This window comes from Bos javanicus, chromosome 14 (assembly GCF_032452875.1).
Source record: "Bos javanicus breed banteng chromosome 14, ARS-OSU_banteng_1.0, whole genome shotgun sequence".
Classification (NCBI taxonomy): domain Eukaryota; kingdom Metazoa; phylum Chordata; class Mammalia; order Artiodactyla; family Bovidae; genus Bos; species Bos javanicus.
In genome coordinates this window covers 36,037,560-36,059,457 of record NC_083881.1, presented here as the reverse complement: position 1 = coordinate 36,059,457, position 21,898 = coordinate 36,037,560, and the positions used below count along the sequence as shown (strand labels likewise).

General features: G+C 40.2%; 2 protein-coding genes across 2 annotated transcripts in view; one reads left to right on the top strand and one right to left on the bottom strand.

Moving 5' to 3' along the window:
* The window catches only part of KCNB2 (potassium voltage-gated channel subfamily B member 2), a 474,247-nt gene extending 463,131 nt beyond the window's left edge, over nucleotides 1–11,116 (bottom strand). The window contains exon 1 of the mRNA XM_061438976.1: nucleotides 10,834–11,116. The gene's annotated coding sequence lies outside the window, so the exon portion shown is untranslated. The remainder of the gene's footprint in view (nucleotides 1–10,833) is intronic.
* The window catches only part of LOC133260177 (WAS/WASL-interacting protein family member 3-like), a 52,392-nt gene continuing 39,446 nt past the window's right edge, over nucleotides 8,953–21,898 (top strand). Inside the window, exons 1-5 of the mRNA XM_061438369.1 lie at nucleotides 8,953–8,992; nucleotides 10,390–10,521; nucleotides 11,112–11,577; nucleotides 12,277–12,349; nucleotides 17,064–17,168. Of these exons, the coding sequence (XP_061294353.1) occupies nucleotides 8,953–8,992; nucleotides 10,390–10,521; nucleotides 11,112–11,577; nucleotides 12,277–12,349; nucleotides 17,064–17,168 (816 nt within the window). The remainder of the gene's footprint in view (nucleotides 8,993–10,389; nucleotides 10,522–11,111; nucleotides 11,578–12,276; nucleotides 12,350–17,063; nucleotides 17,169–21,898) is intronic.

Sequence of the window (21,898 nt, the reverse complement as noted above, 5' to 3'; positions counted from 1 at the left end):
TTCTTCCTAAACTTTAAAGCATTTGATCCTATGGCTGGGTCACTCTAATCCTGCCTGCCCTGCCTGCCCCTGTCTGTCTAAATCTCCAAATCTTCCCTGTTCCCAGAAGACCTCTCCCCTATGTGGTCAGGACTTCCCCCATTCCCCCAGCACTCCATCAGTCTAACTTCCTGCCTACCCGGTACAATCTGCCATGTCTCCATTCTCTCTAGATGCCATGTTTACCGACCTGGTTGATCTCCTTTTAGGATCCTCTTATTCTGACATACTGAGTGCTCACTGCTGGAAAACAAAAGGAGAGAGTGGGAAAAGAACCAAATATCAAGTACTGGAATCGGCAAAAAATAAACCCAGTGATTAGAATCAGAGAATCAAAGTATCTCTGGGTAATAATGGAGGCAGAATGGCCCAGCTCCCCTAGTTCAGCAAAACCACAGCCTACATGCCATTCCTCACTTCAGAAATGCCATCCTCACCCTTTCACCTTCAGGAATCTTGCCTCTGCCCATCACCTTTCCCTTCCAAATAGTTCATAAGGAAACACGGCACTTTGGAATGGATAGAGGGAAAATTTTATACAAAGAGATGTGAAGAAGAGTCTAGAGAAAGAGAAAGGCCTGGCAAATGGCTGGTATGTGGACCCCAAACAAATCTGGGCCAGTGAGCAAACCCCCATGATGAGAAATGGTAAATATGTTTCTAAGAGCAGTGGCATTTAACATTTGATTAGAATTAGTTTTTTGTTTATGGTATAATTACCATCCTTTATCCCAAAGCACAAAGAAAGGCAATGCCAAAGAATGCTCAAACTACCGCACAATTGCACTCATCTCACATGCTAGTAAAGTAATGCTCAAAATTCTCCAAGCCAGGCTTCAGCAATATGTGAACCGTGAACTTCCTGACGTTCAAGCTGGTTTTAGAAAAGGCAGAGGAACCAGAGATCAAATTGCCAACATCCACTGGATCATGGAAAAAGCAAGAGAGTTCCAGAAAAACATCTATTTCGGTTTTATTGACTATGCCAAAGCCTTTGACTGTGTGGATCACAATAAACTGTGGGAAATTCTTCAAGAGATGGGAATACCAGACCACTTGATCTGACTCTTGAGAAATTTGTATGCAGGTCAGGAAGCAACAGTTAGAAGTGGACATGGAACAACAGACTGGTTCCAAATAGGAAAAGGAGTTCGTCAAGGCTGTATATTGTCACCCTGTTTATTTAACTTCTATGCAGAGTACATCATGAGAAACGCTGGACTGGAAGAAACACAAGCTGGAATCAAGATTGCCGGGAGAAATATCAATAACCTCAGATATGCAGATGACACCACCCTTATGGCAGAAAGTGAAGAGGAACTCAAAAGCCTCTTGATGAAAGTGAAAGTGGAGAGTGAAAAAGTTGGCTTAAAGCTCAACATTCAGAAAACGAAGACCATGGCATCCCATGGGAGTCCCACCACTTCATGGGAAATAGATGGGGAAACAGTGGAAACAGTGTCAGACTTTATTTTTCTGGGCTTCAAAATCACTGCAGATGGTGACTGCAGCCATGAAATTAAAAGACGCTTACTCCTTGGAAGGAAACTGACCAACCTAGATAGCATATTCAAAAGCAGAGACATTACTTTGCCAACAAAGTTTCGTCTAGTCAAGGCTATGGTTTTTCCTGTGGTCATGTATGGATGTGAGAAGTTGGACTGTGAAGAAGGCTGAGGGCCGAAGAATTGATGCTTTTGAACTGTGGTGTTGGAGAAGACTCTTAAGAGTCCCTTGGACTGCAAGGAGATCCCACCAGTCCATTCTGAAGGAGATCAGCCCTGGGATTTCTTTGGAGGGAATGATGCTAAGGCTGAAACTCCAGTACTTTGGCCACCTCATGCGAAGAGCTGTCTCATTGGAAAAGACTCTGATGCTGGGAGGGATTGGGGGCAGGAGGAGAAGGGGACGACAGAGGATGAGATGGCTGGATGGCATCATTGACTCGATGGACGTGAGTCTCAGTGAACTCCGGGAGTTGGTGATGGACAGGGAGGTCTGGCTGCTGCAATTCATGGGGTCGCAAAGAGTCAGACACGACTGAGCAACTGATCTGATCTGATCCCAAAGCACTCAGCCAGAGTCTGTTATCTACAAGACCCTTATATTAACAATGTTTTAGAGCAGTGGTCCTCAACCTTTCAGCACCAGGAACCGGTTTCATGGAAGACGATTTTTACATGGAGCAGAGAGGGACGATTTTGGAAAGATTCAAGTATATTACATTTATTTTACACTTTATTTCTATTATTATTATATCAGTTCCACCTCAGATCACCAGGCATTAGATTCCAGAGGTTGGGGACCCCTGCTTTAGAGAATGAAGGAAAACTTGTGGTAGTTCTGGAAGTCAGGGTCAAGAGCCAAAGACAGGACAGGAGTAGATGGGGGAGATGCCATCCATAGCATGGATTAACTAGTGACTGAATGTAATTTAAATGCTTTATTCCCCTAATTTATTCTGGAGGAAGAAGACAACAGTAGGGAACAGCTGTCTACCTAAGCTTGGGTTTCAATTTTGTAAGAATGAGTTGTTACTACGACATTCCTATTAAGTCAGGGATAATAGTTCCCAGTCCCCTGCATCTAGGTGGGCCATGCATGTGACTGGTTGTCATCAGTGGAATACAAGAAGTGTTATGGTTGTCACAGTTGAGCCAGGCTGTCTAAGAAGTTGATGTCTTTTCAATGCATGCTCATTTTCACTCTCTCTCCATTTGACTGTTATGCAGGTGAGAAATAAACACACATTATGTTTAGCCACTAACAGTTTGGTTCATAACAGGAGCTAGCATCATCACAAATTATTGTGAAATGGACACCTTGAAGTGGGTGCTGCATAACAAAAATCTGATTATGTAGTATTGGCCATTGACAAGGAAACAGAGACCAGGACCTGGAACCCTGTTATGCCGTGGCAAAACTATGCTAACTTAGAGGCCAGAACTGTAGCTGTAGAGGATATGGTTGGAAAGAGCCAGAATGCTAGTTAGTATGTGATGGTTGCTCTTCACTGTCTATACCAAGGTATTACAAGATAATGGATGAGCTAATGAAAGAATTGGCTAGTTTGAGAACAGAAATAAGAGCAAATAACCAAATTTCAGAAGTATAAGACTACAAAGCTGAAACAATTCACTGCTTCAGGGACTCTAATGGTGAAGAATGACACTGAAAAAGGCTTTGAATAACACATGTCCGTTAACACTTCCCAGTTAGACAAAGAGAATCAGCCTTGCAGCAAAGATCTGATTAATGAAGTTACCTAAGCACCCACAGGTTTCCTTGGTGACTCAGAGAGTAAAGAATCTGCCTGCAATGCAGGAGACCAGGGTTCGATCCCTGGATGGGAAGATCCCCTGGAGGAGGAAATTGCAACCCACTCCAGTATTCTTGCCTGGAGAATTCCATGGACAGTGAAGCCTGGCAAGCTACAGTCCATGGGGTTGCAGAGCAAACACGACTGAGTGACTAACACACACATAAGGACCCAAGCCTGTTGCTTTAGATGACCCTAAAATAACCACGTGAGACAAAGTGGGGTTGAGACATGAACAAAGAAATGAGGCAAGTTCAAGAATTATAAATAGGAAAGAACTTACGTGGTAGTTAGTGGTGTAACTGACAGCAAATAGATATGAAAGCTATGAAGACTTTGAGGGAATTGTATTGTCAAAGAAATTAGGAGGCTAGTTCCTAGTGACAATAAAACAACCTCAAAACATCCAAACTTATACCAGTAAGAAATGGGCTAAGAAAGTATTGGCTTGGCCATAAAGTTCATTCTAGGCTATTACCTCTCCCTAAAGTGTTGTCCATCTGCCTCTTCTGAGCCCGGAGAGTGCTTACTCATCGCTTAAAAATTAGCTTAGATGTCATGTCAACTCTTAAGTCTTGTCTGACACTCCCATGTAAAAAATGAAACTCTCATAGTTATGATCAGATTAGTCAGCCTCACGTATTGTGGCTACTATTAGCTTGTTTCTAGAGCCTAGAAATACACAGGGTTGAATTTTTTCTGTTTATTTTGTTTATTATGTAGTCCTCCAAACTTAACTTCTTACTAAAAACTTAGTGAAGTCTGATTTTTCAAAATAGCTTAACTGTGCATTAGAATTGGAGTGGCTCCTGTCAATGGGAGAATATAGTTATCATCAGTGTTGCTAAATGGGATTAATACAATCTTTTGGGACAACTCTTCCAAACTGTTAAGTAGTTGGATGACAAAGCCCAGGAATGCAAGAAATTCAGTGTGGGTAGAAATTCGGTGTTCTCCATTATTTTACATTTTCATCAGACATTTACATAAATGAAAAACTTGCTTATTATTATTTGACTAGATTTTAACCTTGCTGAATACAAAATATTTTTCCATAGGAATGTTTTAATGATGTAACTACCACATTTAGAACTTTACCAGGATCTGCTCACCATTTTGAAAAGTCACATCATCCACTATAATGCTGCTCATATCAACTGATTCACTGATACAGGACACCCACATCTGTTTGCAATGATAGCTGTCACACTCAATGAAGATATTTACTTCATTTTTATCTCAAAATGCCGAATTTCCAAAAGTGTCACTAATATTCAGTTGGATATTTTCTCTGAAATCCAAATTTATGCACTTGTAAGTAGCAAGCATCTGACTGCTTTATGACACCTTTTAGTGCAGTATACCTAAGCATATACATATTGATAGACTTGAAATTTGCATAAGCTGCTTTCCTTTTATCTTTTCTATTACAGATAGAAATTTATATTGATTTTTAAGACGTTAAACATGTGTAGGTAGGTTATACGATCTGTAAATATCATTCCAGGAAAGTAAAAGGGGCATTACCAAATATCACTTGATATAAAGGGGACATTGGGTCTGATGGAGTAGAGAATCATGATCACATACATCTATGAATTCAAAGAAATCATGTATATATATATATGTATATATATTTTTTTTTTTTTTAACTCTGGGGATGCTCCTGTCAGGCAGCTACTCAACTGAACTGCCATTCTGCTCCACCAATAGCTTTTATGACATTTTGTTATGACTTATACGTCTACATGTGTAGGCTGTGAATGTTTGATGTCTTTTACTCATATTTATGTCCCCAACACCTAACTTAGGGCTTGACACAGAGAAGGGGCTCACTAGACACCTTAAAGACGAAATAACAAATGAAAATATTGAGAAGTATGCAGTCCTTGGCTCTCTGCATAGAACTCTGAATCAATTATTCAACATTTTGCCTATACCAATAGTATCAAGCATTCCTCATTCTGCCTAATGTTGAAGTCAGTTACATACAATTTTCTCAATTTTCTCTCCTTTTTGTGGGTCCAGTCAGTACTGTTTTACTCTGTATCCTAAAAGAACCCTGCACAGAAGCAGCAGTCAATAAATAATATTTAAATTTAATTATTCCCTGGGAATATCCCTATATATAATGGCTGTGTTTTCAGTACTAACAGTACTATACTTCAGGTATATTATTGATTAAATGGTATTTGTAGATTGGTCTGGAAACCAAAGCATCATCTAAAGTAGTGTTTCTATCAATGTATTACAAGTTCCAAAAAAACCCAAACTTTTAAGATCAACTTTTAAGCTCCAAGCCAATTGTAGGTTAGAGTTATCTATTCAGTGGGGCTGGGTGGGTCTATGAGACCTAACATCTATGAGAAAAATAAAAATGCCATTCAGTCATGACGATGTATCTAAATATTTGATTGTATGGCATCCTGCAGGCAATATTTAGCCATTTTATCTTCCAAATTTAATCCAGATGGTATTTTTCACATAAAAAGACACAGTGGATATTTAGAAAGAGATTTAAATGTTATAAAAACTTTTCTTGATGAAAATCTCATTAATTTATGATTTGATTTGTGCTTTCCTGGTTTTATTACAGTTATTTATCACTTAATAAAATAAATGCACTCTAGACAATATAGTAGAAAGCAAATCTATCAAGTGACTATATTCCAGTTTCTATCAATATATTGAGGGGACATTTTATGGAAGAAAAAGTGGGGACATAGAAAATTGTATTCAAAACTAACAATTTCTTTTCAATATATGAATATATAATTATAAAAAATAAACTAAAAATATTTACAATACTACACTCAAAATAATTCACTTAAAAAAACCTAAAACTAAAAATAAACTATCAGTAGAAATTGAACAGTCAGATTAACTGTCTCAGCCAGCGTTAGTCTCTATGGTCACTATAAGGGCAGTACTTCCTAATGTTTAAGCATTAATTCTGAGAAAATTCTACTCATCTTTTTAAAACCAGCCTCTAAATTACCTTCTTATTTCAAATTCATAATGAGAGTTTCGGATTTTTTTCCTATTTAAAATGAAGTCCCTACCTTTAGTCTTTTCCAAGCATCCTGTGTCATAATAACTACAGTATCCTTTAATGGGAGCATATAGCTCCATAATACGGAGAAGGCAATGGCACCCCACTCCAGTACTCTTGCGTGGAAAATCCCATGGATGGAGGAGCCTGGCAGGCTGCAGTCCATGGGGTCGCTAAGAGTCGGACACAACTGAACGACTTCACTTTCACTTTTCACTTTCATGCATTAGAGGAGGAAATGGCAACCCACTGCAGTATTCTTGCCTGGAGAATCCCAGGGACGGGGGAGCCTGGTGGGCTGCCATTTATGGGGTAGCACAGAGTCGGACACGACTGAAGCGACTTAGCAGCAGCAGCAGCAGCAGCAGCTCCAAATAAATCTAGGGCCTGCAAACATCTTTCCTCATTCTGCCAGTGATCACACTTCTTAATAAGTAATATCATAGTGGTTAAGTGAAGCCAGAATGCTTGGGTTCAAGCTTGACTGTATCATTGACTTCCTATGTGACTTTAAATCAGAAAAGTCTCTGTAATTTAACTTTTTGTCTATATAATAAAGCATATTAGTGATAGCTGGCTCATAGGGTGGTTGTGAGAATTAAAATATTTAGTATTTATAAAACACTTAAAAGTGGCTCAACTGTGTGTTATAAAGATAATAATGAAAATAAAATACTTTTATTGATGTAAATAAAATAATATAAATGTTATTTATATTTTATTTAAATATTTATATATATTAAATATATTAAAATTTTAATATATTTATATAAAATAATAATGCTTTAATTTCTATTTTAAATTTTTAATAAAAGTTATTATTATAATATTACTATTTTCAGTAATTCCCCAATGCATAGACTGAAACACATTTTCATGATCCTCTTCCTAAATCTGCCTTAATTAACTTATTAAGTGTGAAATCGTGAAATGTATCTCTGTATGAAACAGATCCCTGATTTTGAATTCTACCTACAATTCTTCAATTTTTTATTCAAGTTTTACTGTCTGTACTACAAAAAATCCTTGAGGAGAAGGGACTCTGTCTTCTATCTCTTTTGCGTTTATTATATTGTAATCTCCTTATACATACCTGAAAGTGTTAGTCACTCAGTCAAGTCCAACTCTTTGTGACCGCATGAACTGTAGCCCACCAGGCTCCTCTGTCCATGGAATTCTCCAGGCAAGAATACTGGAGTGGGTTGCCATTTCCTTCTCCAGGGGATCTTCCTGACCCAGGGATTGAACCCAAATCTCCCACATTGCAGGCAGACTCTTTACTGATTGAGCCACCAGGGAAGACCTAATACATGCATACCTAACGAATATTAAATAAATTAATGAATGAGTTAGTGACTGGATACATGGCATTAAGTCAGACAGCATAAATTGGTACGTTTATACCGACAGGAACAGGAAATTTCCCCTTAAAGATAACACAGTAGGATTCGGCTTACACAAGCCAAGGAGCCCTGAGTTTCACACTCTTGACCTTTTGCCAGACAACCTGGATTTTTGATGAAGAGTTAGTGGAAATATATATATTAGAATCTCAAGGAGGAAACAAGCAAACAACCAGACAGAATGGGCTACAGGTTCCAAGTACAAAGATACTTGTAGTAGATGACTAAACATTTTAAGGCTGTGCTGCTTTATAAAATACATCACTTCAGGAGGAATGAGGCCACGAACTCTTACCTCAAAAAATTCTTTGAACTTAAAAAATATCACATATAATGCATGTACACTCCCCACACCTCTGAAGCCCTTATGAAAATAATAAGCGTCAGAGTTTTATGTAAAATCCACTTGACAAATATAGGCAAATCTCAAATAATATTACATTCTGAAGTAAATGTAAAGTCTTATCTTTATATATTTATCTTAAAATGTTCATGAGGAGATGCCCTATCAACTTTTATGATACATACACACACAAATATATAGACACACATACATATACATATTACAAAAGTAAACAAAGTACTGATAAAAACTGGAAATCTACAAGATAATTCCATTCTGATCCAATGCATTTTTGCTTGATAAATTATAAGGAAGTAATCAGTTCCTTGAAATTGTCTATCTCTTAGAGAGACTAATTCCTAAGAAGTGTATGTGTGTATATATATATATATATATACACACATATATGCATATATATATACACATATATGCATATATATACACACACATACACTGGTCTCTTTGAACACCATTCCAAAATGCCGTATATAAATTCAAGAAAAAAATTTTCAACGCTTAAAGACTATTTTCCACAGATACACAGGCAGATATGTAAGAAACCTGGACGGATATGATATGCTCTTAAAGTTGCCAACACTGTGACTGAAAGCCTGCCTATCTTTTCATTTTATTTCTCTAGCAGACAGACTCACTTTCGTTACCATACTGGAAATGACAAGGACAAGTTCATGTTCACAGCTGCTCCAAGGCATCAGCAAGGAAAACTTAAAAGCCAAACAGAGAAGACCAGCCAAAGTAGTAATTTTCACTAATCTCATCTGAATATTCAGCAAACATGTATGCCTGGAAAACTCAACTGTGGGATTTGAAGACAAGTGAGACTGAAAATAGTTTCAACAGATGCATGGATTGATTCTATTTAGAAAAACACAGGAGAAAAAGAAAAGAAACACTAGAATTGTCAAAGGGGCAGGCAATGGAGTTGTTCTCTGGAAGTGGTGTGTGTATCTGTGTATGAGGGAGGTTGGGGAACACTAACATGGAGAGGGCAAGGTGAAGGTTAAAAGGAGGAAGAACACAAAGAGAACTGCCAAGAGATTCACTCCTTTCTCCAAGAGTCTGAGTTGTGCCAGAAAAGAAAAAGGAGTGCATTAGACACAACTGTATTTGTGATAAACAATTGGTCTGAACCTGACAGCATGAGGGAGGGGAGTAGAATGTTTACGTGGTGGAGGCTTGATCAATCTTTTAGGTGATGAGGTTACTTTTCATTCATTGGGGGAAAAGGTGTTGATACACCGTGTCTTCCAAATTCTCAGAAACCCTATGCAGCCACACAAGTAATCACGTATTTATGCCTTACATTAAGAACACCACCTCAGGTAGCAATTAAATGAATAGACACACCAAATGCATAGACATACCAAATTACTGAACTAAGTTCTGATTAATTTAAGAACCAAGAACTCTCTAGTCTAGATGTCTGTAGAGCTTGTTCACATATGACAAGTAAGCTTTGTACAACTTTATATTTACTGACACACACACCCCTCTAAAGAGTGAAATAAAGTAAAACTTCATTCTATACCTACATAAATTTTTAACTGTTACACTTTTTCAAAACCTTTCCTGTAAATTATTCAATACTGACAGACTTTAGAGTTTTGACTAGAATTTCTCTTTCTCTTGTTCTATGAAATGTGATTATCTCAATTGATGCTTTTTGATAAATAAACCAAGAGACCTCTGTCCCACACAATACTACACATTTAAAAACAACAATAAATCCTGGTTTTCCCTTTGAGCTGAGCTTTAAAATATCAGATCCCCCTCAAAATTCCAAACCCCATCAATGCAAACACAGAAATGTGAAATGCTATTTAAAATATTGACATTATTGCATAACTTGACTCGAAGGGATGCGGAACCTGCATGAAATGAACCCAAGGTCTCTCTGTGTATGCTAAATTTTTCAGTGTAATCTATTATTATAACACTTGTGCAGTTATAAATGATCCCTACATGGCATGTCTTTGCATACTGCACACTGCCAATTTTTATGAATGAATACACAAAAATGCTCATAATTCGAGAAAATGGATGGCAGCATACTATTTTGAAAATGGTCATTAAGCACTGGAAGCAAAGGATGAGACAAATGGTCAAGTGTCTTTTGGTGCCATGCAGGGCAGCTGTATTCCCGAGTTCCCTAGCAGAGTGTGTTGGAAACAGCCATGAAGCTCTTTCCTTAGAGACTCATTCTGTCTCTCAGAAACCGTGAGCTACAGAACGGAGACCTTGCGTCGCTCGGAGAACAGAATGTATGCACGTCCCTGTGTTCTGAGGACTGTTCATACATCAGAGACATCACACTCCCCGAATCCGGTCCCACAAGTGTGTGCATGTGAGTGTGGCATTTATCAACAAACGAACAGAAGGCAAGGAGAGCTCATCGCCTAGAAATAACATCTCCCATCCCTTCCCAGGCAGCCAGCTGGGAAGCTTTTCGGGGGCTAACACTTGAGCGCCTTCCCCACGGGGATGGAGCCTTGCATTTAATAACCCTCTAGGGCTAAGACAGCTTTGTGTGTAAGTCCACTCGGTGCCATATGGCAGTTTCCAATTCCTTTAGCAACTCAATTCTAGCTAGACTGCCCGCAATGATTCATTCTTAAAGGAAGACCCCTTGGGGCTCAGTAATGCCCCCTCCACTTACCTAGCTCCCACCGACCCCGCTCGGCAGGCGGCTCGGGCTCCACAAAGAGCTGTGGGATTCCCCGCTCCCTCCGGGGCTCCTCTCCCCGCGACGGTCCCCTTCGCCAATGATCTGTCGCTGGAAATCCCCCTCCCCTCCACGGAGAGGAGGGTCTCCCCGGCTGGCTGGAGCTCTTGCCTTTTTTTTTTTTTTCCACCCTCTCTTTACATGCCTGACTCTGGTTCACGATCTCTAGTAGGAAGGCTCAACGGAGAGGCGGCGGGAGGAAGGAAGCTAAGGCATCCTTAAAAAGAACAATAATCTTCAGAGATCTTCACCCCCTTCCCCATCGCGGGTCCCCATTCCCCTGCCGCCGCCGGCGGCGCCCAGACCAGAGAGGGCTGGGATAGAAAAGGAAAAAAAATCGAGCCGGGCTCAGCTCGCCGCGCGGAAGGAGCCGGGAAGGCGAGTGGCTCCAGCCGGGGGAGTTGTCGCTCGCTCGGGCTGCCCGCGGCGCGGCGGCCGGCGGGGGCGCAGGGCGGTGGGTGCTTGGTGGGTGTGTGTCTGTGGCGGAGCCGGGGAGAGGCTGGGCGCGGGAGGCGAGGCGGGGCGCTCGGGGGCGCCGGCTCGGGCGCGCACACCCGCCCGCGGCCACCCCGCCTCGCGCTCCGCCTCCTCCCGCGCTCCGCGCGCCCGCGGACTGGAGCGGCGGCCGCCGCCGCCGCCGCCTTCTCCTCCTCTTCCTGGGCGCCCGCAGCTCTCGAGGTTGGCGGCGGGCCCGGGTGGTTCGGTGCGGCTGGCGGGGTACCGCCGGGGACGCCCGGGCTTGGCCAGGCGGCGCGGGAGCGGTGCGCTCGAGCAGGGACAGCGCCGGGGTGTTCAGGGCGCGGCCCCGGGGCGCCGGCGGGAGGGCACCGCCCACACCTCGGCCGGCGCCTCCCACACCCCTCGCGCGCCCGCCGCTCCCGGCTGCCCCGGGCGGGCTCCACACCCACCTGCTTCCCTCGGCGGCTCCGGCTCCACTGAGCCGGAGGGTCCGCGGCCGCGCACGGGGCGGCGGGGAAAGCCCGGGGCGCCCCGGCCAGGATGCGCTTGGAGGCTTCGCGGGATTCCCTGGACCCCTCTGTTTTCGGCCGCGGAGTTATCCCCCGGCCCTCCCCACACACCCCTGACCCTGGCCCGCTGCTCGACCCCGGGGGACTGGGGAGAGGAGAGCCAGCTCCTGAGTGATGACCCGGAGTATCCCCAGGGAAGGAGCGCGCGGGTAACGAGGAGCGCAGAGAGGATCCGACTTTCCTCCGAGCTCCTCCAGCTCTATTTGGGGGCCGTCGCCAGCTCCATAATCCCCGCTTTCCCAGGTTTGAGGGAAAAGCCTGGTGGGTGGGAGCCGTAACTCTGACTACCCACAGGGGCGCTATTCATACCCTGACTTGCTTTCTCGTGCCCGCTCTCCCTGCCGTCTAGAGAACTGTGCCAAGTTCCTCCTTGGAGAGGCAGCCAGATGGACACCCAGAACTTTCCGTATCTTCGTGTCGAGGTAAAGACGGGATAACTTGAGTAACAACTTCACTGGGCTCTCTGGGTTCCCGACCCATGGGACCCTCAACAAGCACGGGGTAGAGACAGCCTCCTTAGTTACAGAGGCTTTCACAAAACAAAGTAGCTTGAAACACCCCTTTACCAAGAATGCAGGCCGTGACAGTGTATTTAGAGTTGGGACTCCTGAGTTTCTTTAGGCCAAGAAAGACGACTATTGAAGAAGGTCCGTGTTGATGTTTGGTAGAAACCAATTCAATACTGTAAAACAATTATCCTTCAATTAAAAAAAAATTTTTTTTAAAGGTCCAAATGTACCCAGGTTTAAAGGCAGTTCACTTAATCCTTGCTTCTCTCTTAGCCTTCATATACACTGTAATGCTCCATCATCTATCATTCTCTACTCTTTGACTTCCCACATGTCCACGGGCCTTACCTTAGGTGCTTTTTTCGACATGCCAGATGTTGGGCAGGATGTTTGTTATATAAATTGGCCTTCTGCATGCCATCACCCTAAGCCCAGGACCTATCCTGGCCCACTACTGTTCTCAGGGTTTCTCAAGTAGGAACCCTAGGAAGAGGAGATCCCCAGACCTTTATTCTCAGCCCTGACCTATTCCCAAGCTTCAGCCCCACATTTCCAGGGACCTGAAGGATGTCCATTCCCATACCTCCAATCTTTCCGGTCTCCTATACACACTTCCTACAGATTACTCTGCCCCAACCACAACCCTGACCATATCATTTCTCTGGTCACAAATGTTCCCTGGCTTCTGCATTCCCTACCAATCAGTGTCTGCACACTTATGTGCCATTTCACACCAAAGTTCCTCCTGGGATGTTCTCTCCCAGTCTCAAGTCCAAATCATTGCAGCATTTCAAAGCCCAAGTCAAACTTTGCCTCCTCTGTGATCCCTTCCTTATGAGGGACATAGCCCTAGGGCTTCCCAGGTGGCGCTAGTGGTAAGAACCTACCTGCCAATGTAGGAGACCTAAGAGAGGTGGGTTCCGTTCGTGGGTTGGGAAGATCCCCTGGAGGAGGAAATAGCAACCCACCCCAGTATCTTTGCTTGGAGAATCCCATGGACAGAGGAGCCTAGCGGGCTACAGTACATGGGGTTGCAAAGAGTCCGACATGACTGAAACGACATAGCATGCATACATGAGATAGCCTTATCTCTTTAAAGAAATAGCACCTTCTGCTTCTTACAGAGTATATGTGTTTCCTGTATACAAGTCTTACCATTTTAAATGTTTATTCAGGGTAGAGTCCATATCACTTTGTTTGCATTCTTTATGTATAACCCAAAGCCACACATATAAGAGATACCTATTCATCCAACAAATATTTATTTTTCAGTTTTTCTCAGGAACTCAGTAATTGTTAAATGAGTGAAATATGCAAAATCTTTTGCCCAGCAACACTGCTTGATTCAGTTTGAGGATGTGCCTAAATATAAGTGGTGTGATCTTTCATAAATTTTATAGATGATGAAAATCCCCTTACCTTACTAGCCCCACATTAATACCACTGATCACCTTCAATGAGAATTTAATTATTTGGCAAGTGTTTGTAAAAAAAAAAAAAATTTTTTTTTTCCCTTAAGTTTCCATTAGGGTTCAGAAATCTGAATCCATTTTCTTACTAAGCTGTCACTGATCAAGAGAACAAATTATCTACTGGGTGAAACACACTGCTGCTATCCCCATTAATGAGAAGTAGTACGCTTCCCATGTGGTGCTAGTGATAAAGAATCTGCCTACAATGCAGATTAGAGGAAAGAGACTGGGGTCCATCCCTGGGTCGGAAAGATCCCCTGGAGTAGGGCATGGTAACCCACTTCAGAATTCTTGCCTGGAGAATCCCTAATGAGAGAAGAGCCTAGTGGACTACAGTCCATTGGGTCACAAAGAGCTGGACAGGACTGAAGTAACTTAGCAGGATGCTAGAAGTAATTATTACCCATCATGCTCAAGTCTTATCTGTAACTATGCAATGACATGGGAAAACAAACTTTGGAAATAAAATCTAATTCCACATACAAAATTACTTGTAGTTCAAATGAATTACAGAGAACAACTCAGTATACAGATTTTTTAAAAATAGCTGACTCCTCAATATGCATAGCTTGAATTCTAGATGGCTGCAAAACCTCTTGTGTTGATCATCACCATGTGATTTCACTGCCTTAGTGTGTATCATTTTGTATTTTTGTAGTTACTCTCCAAAAAAAAAAAAAAGATGAAAAGGATCTAGCTGAAAAGTCAGACATGTTTTCACATTACTCCTTAAGTCAGGGGTCCCCAGCCTCCAGGGATCTAATGCCTGATGATCTGAGGCAGAGCTGATGTAATAATAATAGAAATAAAGTACACAATAAGTATAATTTGCTTGAATCATCCCCACACCATCCCTCCTAGACCCCCTCATCCCATCCTTCACTCTCTGTGTGTGGAAAAATTATCTTCCACAAAACTGATTCTTGGTGCTAAAAAAGGTTGGGGACTACTTCCGTAAACTATCTTATTTTAACCTTTATTGATATTTATGAAAATGTTCCTATTGCTTGTATTTCAATTTCTCACATTTATCATAAGATTTGATGAAATTGTATTAAAAGTAAAAGGGAGAAATATCTGTTTAAAATGTCAGACTGCTTTTCTCATAACACTTGGTGAAAAAAAACCACTTCAATTTAAGTTTAACCTGAAATACTCTTATGTGCTATCATTAGATCAATTTAGATGAAGAATGCATTGCCTCATAAATCTGTGCTGGTGATATTGGAATATTTATGTATATAACACAATATCAAGAAAAGTCGGGTTTTGGTATTTTTTGTTGAATACGGTATTTGAAAAATATTTAATCTGAATAACATCATTACTGACTACATTTTAACCTATCAAACTGAAATTTTCATTGGCAAGTTGACTTACAGAAAGAGTCTGTATAGATAAGAATAAAGGCTGAAGAATGAACATATTTTAAAATGTTAAAAGCAGAAAGGTAAGAATTTACAGGTTTTTGGAGACTAAATAATTAGAATTTGATTTAAATTTATTAGAGAATTTAAATGGAAATATGTTTATGACATGGGAGTAAAATCAAGGCAAAACAAAATCAAGTTTAAAAGAGACTTTAGGAATGATATAAACCCTACTGAAGGAAAAAATACACAAATACAAATGTAAATGTGTGTGTGTGTGTGCATGCATAAATTCTGGAAGGATGTGCATTAATAACTAAAAGAGCTGTCTTCAGAAGTTGAGAAGCATGTTTTGTTTTATTTGGTATAACACCTTTATACCAAAAGATAGGTGCAAATTTATTTTCTTTAAACATCAGCACCGTTATACACCAATATGTACATAGATCAGCACTGTACTTTTTAATGGGGAAAATACTGCTGTGGTGCTCCTTATCATACAAGAAAACCAACACTCAGGGGTGATTAGAATTTATCACATTCTTACATCTAAAGTGCCTTCTTTTTCATGGCAAACTAACAATGTTGGAAAACTGGTCAATTTAGAGTAACAGAATCCTAGCAGCCACTGAAATCCTACACTCACACATGACATAGAAGGCTTGAAAAATAAATGAACTGCTTATGTGTTCTTCATTGAGGAGCTACATACTTACTAGCTTACTGATTCTTTTGAATTTAGTTAACACAGATTTGACTGTCCTTTGAAGATTTAAAGTAAATGATAAGCTCCGATATGACTGTACTTGTTTTTTTTTTTTTTTTTTACAGTTCCTATAGTGAGCATGAACTTTTGGGAAAATGTTAAGTGCTTAAACACCACTTTTTTTTGCTATATAGTAGCTGGAACATAAGTACAGTGTTTGAATCCATCCTTGGAGCTACTTCTTAACGTCATTAGTATCTAAGCAACCTAGTTAGTTCTTAGCAATCCATGAAATTGAGGGTAAAGAATTTCTGGGGCCAGTTAACTGGAAATTGTAAAAATATGCCAGATAAAAAATATTTAATCATGTTTTTCCAGGACATGGTAGAACAGGGTCAGATTCCTGGCCGAATCTGAACCCATCTCTATTACATATTTGGGCTTCATTAACAACAGGTCAGTTTTACCAAGACATTGCAACATGTCAGGCATTACATTCTTTACAGGTATTGGCTAATTTAATCCTGATTATGCCTTTTGAGGTAGATACAATTATTATTATTATTTCAGTTACTGAAGAGAGTAAGTGAATCAGAGAAAATTTGCATTATTTGTCCAAGATCACATTGTCAAAATTAGAATTTGACCTAAAATAGTGTGATCTTAGGAGAAGGCAATGGCACCCCATTCCAGTACTCTTGCCTGGAAAATCCCATGGATGGCGGAGCCTGATAGGTTGCAGTCCATGGAGTCGCTAAGAGTCAGACAGGACTGAGCGACTTCACTTTTACTTTTCACTTTCACTTTTCACTTTCATGCATTGGAGAAGGAAATGGCAACCCACTCCAGTGTTCTTGCCTGGAGAATCCCAGGGACGGGGGAGCCTGGTGGGCTGCCGTCTATGGGGTCGCACAGAGTTGGACATGACTGAAGCGACTTAGCAGCAGCAGTGTGATCTTAAAATTCTAGGCTATTTCCCTTTATCTTACTCCACAATGATAACATCTTCCTTCCTGTTTCACAGGTTGTCTCAAGTTCATGTGGGAAATAGTATATCAGATATTATTGTTAATTTTTAGGATGAAAATCTGGTTAATATAAATGTAGACGTTGACAAGCACAATCTACAAAAAGGAGAGAAAAGGAAAAGAAATAACCTATTGGTGGTCCTCAAAGGGATGGAGGTAGGACATGCGTCTTTTGTTTTTCTAATAGACTGGTGCCGATTCAGCCCCACCACTCACTAGTTGTCTTCATGACATTTGTCTGAGATTTGATGTGCCAAGGTGGGGCACGTTTGGGATGAGTCATGTTGCCATGAACTAGGATGAAGGCTTTCAGGCTCGCGTAGAGGTTATCTGTGTGGATCATGATCCACACAGATGGACAGAACAGCTCCAGATTGTGAACTGGCACAGTGGATCAGAAAGCTTCTGGGGCTCTTAGAATAATCTGGGCTTTGGGTAAGTAGCCAATGGATAATCTCTTGTAGAAAAAATACAACCGATCACAAGTGAAAGAACCCTCTTAGCAAATACAAGGACACTATTCTTGGTCCCAGACTTTACATTATTATAAGCAAAAAGATAGATAGAATGATAGAACATGTCCCTTCTGGCTAAGTAAGGACTTTGTCTCTCAGAAGCCAAGATCACAGCCATGGCAAGCAGGGTTAAATCAGTTACTCACAGTCTTCTCGGAGAAATTTCTGAGTAGACCTAGGACTCTAACAAAGCAATTGGGTTTAAATTGTGGCCAATACTGTAACAGTGCTTTTGTTCCCTTCTGACAGTGAAGCCTGAGCTGACAGTAAATTCAACAGAGACATACTCCGCAAAGGGCCACTCTCAGACTGAGAGTCTGAGAAAAAGTAATGCTGCCATATTTCTTGGTCGTCCTTGTCATTAGCACTCTTGCACCTGTAAGACCTTTGCTGTACCATGTAGAAAATTCTGATCATGAGTGAGATCCACAGTCTGACAGTTATCATTTCTCACTGCTAATTCAGGTAGTGCTTCAGGGTTTTGTTCTGAGTAAAATAGATTATGGTAGTAAATGTAAAATCAAAAAATTTTTAAAGCACCCCAGCATTGTTAATTCAGTCAAATTACATCAAGAACTTAACATAAGTAATTATTGAAAAGCTTTTAGTGTTAAAGATGATAGATGTGAATAACTAGTCAAAACTGATCAACACGTATCGGAAGGCATACAAATTTAAAAATAAGCATATTTTACTTAAAATACACTACAGAAATAAAAGGATGATTTTCTTCAAGAATGCCAACCTTTGCTTAATCACTACTAACAAATTGTCAGTTTATGGAATTAAATATATATGCTCATTATGGCACTTAGTATTTTACTTTGTATAATATCATGTTATGTATTATATATATTATTTGAAGTTAAATACTGTCGATGTGCATCTTAGGTGTTTGGTTCTCTTTATTAGTCTAATCCTTTTTGACAGAAAACAACAGAATTATGTAAAGCACTTATCCTTCAATTAAAACCTAAATAAATTTTTTTAAAAATGAAGACTTCTTTCAACAAACACAGGCATGTATTTCTGAACACAAGAGCAAGTGATTTTGACTGGAATTTAAAATACATAAGTGAAAATGTTGAAAAGACTATTTTTTCCTCACCTCCCCACCCCTATTTATACTCTGTACTTGTGTGTGTGCTGAGTCATTTCAGTCGTGTCCAACTCTTTGTGACCCCATGGACTGTAGCCCACCAGGTTCCTCTGTCCATGGGATTCTCCAGGCAAGAACACTGAAGTGGGTTGCCACGCCCTCCTCCAGGGGATCTTCCCAACCCAGGGATTGAACCCATGTCCCTTAGGTCTCCTGCACTGGCAGGCGGATTCTTTACCACTAACACCACCTGGAAAGCCCTATTTGTCGTCTATGCAGAGCTAAAGCAGATCCAACCAGATTTTAGAGTCTGTCATAGTTAATGTTTGATTTAGCTAATTGCATTACCTATAGAGATAATCAGATATGGGAATGGAGAATTAAACATGGAAATTCAGCCTGTGAAATGAGTCTAATTATCATGAAAGCCGCCTACTTGGACTCTCTGCTCCTGCCATCACGGAAGTCCCCATACGGCCCCAGCAAGGATCAGTTCACATGGCAGTGTGTTGGGAGATGTTAGTGTCACTGAAGAAGCAAGTCTTCATGAGCTCTAACTCGACCGTGATTTTGACTGGAATTTAAAATACAGAAGTGAAAATGTTGAAAAGACTATTTTTCCCTCACCTCCCCACCCGTATTTGTACTCTGTACCTGTGTGTGTGCTGAGTCATTTCAGTCGTGTCGGCCCTTCTACCACGTAAGAAAGTGAATTCAATAGAAAATTAACTTCTCCTGAGAACAGCAACAAAAATTAAAACCACATCCCTCCCATGGCTCCTGCTAATTCGAGTAGGGGGGTGAACTTTTACCTGCAGAAATCAGTTTCTCTTCTTCCCTCTGTCACTACGTATGTTTACCTCCAAAACTAGCCCCTGATGTTAGCTGGGGTTGTCCATCACAGTACCAGGTGGGCTTAGCTAGTGGTAGTACACACAAAGTATGTCATTCTCCTATACTGCTTTGAATTCCTAAATGTAATAGTTACAACAACTGCATTTGATAACAATTGACACAAAAGAAATCTAGTATAAGCATCATCACCTTTTCTACTATGAATTGCATTAATTTAAAACACTTCTGGGAATTCCCTGGTGATCCACCAGTTAGGACTTCATGCTGCCACTGCAGGAGGCACAGGTTTGACCCCTGGTTGGAGAGCTAAGATCCTGCAAATTGGGGCCAAACAAAACAAAACAAAACAAAACACACACACACACACAGAAAAGCAAAATAGTAAAACATTTCTAATATCTATATTCCAATGAGAAATCTTTAAAGTTCAATATTTTGCACAAAGTTCATTTGGAAACTTGAAGGGCACTGTACAAAGGATGTCATAAAATTGGAGGAGACTGTTTTCATATGGGATTTCCCTGGTGGCTCAGACTATAAAGAATCCTCCTGTCATGCAGGAGACCTGGGTTCAGTCCCTGGGTTGGGAAGATTCCCCTGGAAAAGGGAATGGCTACCCACTCCAGTATTCTTGCCTCCATATGTATGTAAAATGAAATTTACCTGTTAAGAACTGCAAGCTCAAGAGAGTTTCTAGGAACAAGAATTTCAACACAGAGTCAGGTTTTCATCTTATACAATTTTCTGTATCGCCTATGGCAATTACCAATAGTTGTAGAACTGGAAAGTAGTGCAAAAATAAAAAAAAGAAACATTAACAAAAAAGCAGAGTGGGTAAATTGAATTTGTTAAATAGTGAATGCTGAGAAAGGAACACTTTCCTATCTCTTTACAAACTCTCCAGTTTTTCCTCAAAGCATGAGATTTGAGTGTCCTTAGATAGTATTATTGTTTGGTTTGCAGAGTTGGAAAATACTCCTGGGATCCCCATTTGAAAAATGTGGCTGTTGACATTTAAATGACTCTGTTATGATTTGACCTGGAAAATTATGGTCAGATTTGTACACTTTATTACCAGAAGAATGTGAGCAGATTAAAGGGAATTTATAAAAGACTAAATAAGTGATTAAAAATGAAAATAAGAGGGGAAACATTACAATTGTACTACCTGAGTGGAAAACAGAGATTTAGAAATCCTAGGTCTGAGGAGGTAGGATTGAGATTATGTTCTGTGTCACAAAATAAATACAACAAAATAATGAGATTAAAGATAACCAACATTCCTGTTTTTAAAACATCCATTTTACAAGATATTTAAAGTTATTGTAAAATATTATTCTTCTCAAAGTATTAAATACTTACAGTAAGCCCTTTAAAAAATAAGAAACTTATTTTTATTTATTTATTTGGCTGCTCCTGGTCTTAGTTGCAGCACATGGGATTTTTAGTTACTGCATGTGGGATGTAGTTCCCTGGCCATGGATCGAACCCAGTCCCTCGGAATTGGGAGCTTTGAATCTCAACCACTGGACCACCAGGGAAGCCCCAGTAAGCCCTGTTTTAAAACAAAACAAAGCAAACTACAATGACACTTAGACTTAAAGAATGTAACCTGCTACTGCTATTTTTGAAACAGATGACCAGCACAGACCTGTGTATAGCACAGGGAACTCTGCTTGATGTTATGTGGCAGATTGGATGAGATAGGAGTTTGGGGGAGAATGGATACATGCATATGTATGGCTGAGTTCCTTTGCTGTGTACCTGAAGTTATCACAATGTTGTTAATCGGCTATACTCCATATAAAATAAAACGTTTTAAAAAAGAATTTCACTTGCTCATAATAAAGAGCTACTTTTCTTACTCTCTCAAGAAAAAAGTATTTATCCTGAAAATACTTGCTTCTGTGAAAACCACCTAATAAATATGATACTTTATTTGATCATTTAAATAATAAGGCACATTATGTAATGTATCTTGGGGCCTCATTGTATATTGAAAATATATAGCTATATCATGTAATAAATATTAACATTATTAAATACTTAGACTACTTATTGTTTCATCCATAATTATGATTTAGAGAATTAAAATTCTAATAAGAATTATGTCTGAATGAAAACTTACTTGACAATGTCAGAGTAAGTAATTTCTATACAAAGCACTACATTTTCTCCTTAAGAAATTTATAGGTTTAGCCAAGTTTTTGGCATTCCTATTGATATTCCTTCCGTCTTTCCTTCCTATTACACTCTATGAACAATTTTATAACTATCACAGCTAGAGTGACAGATTTAGTAGGTAAAAAATATATAGTAATTTTTTCTGCAACTTAGGTTAGCCCTTAGAAAATGGCATGAAAATGATAAAATTAGGAAAGATAGAATCACTGCTAACCACATCTTCTCTCTGACAT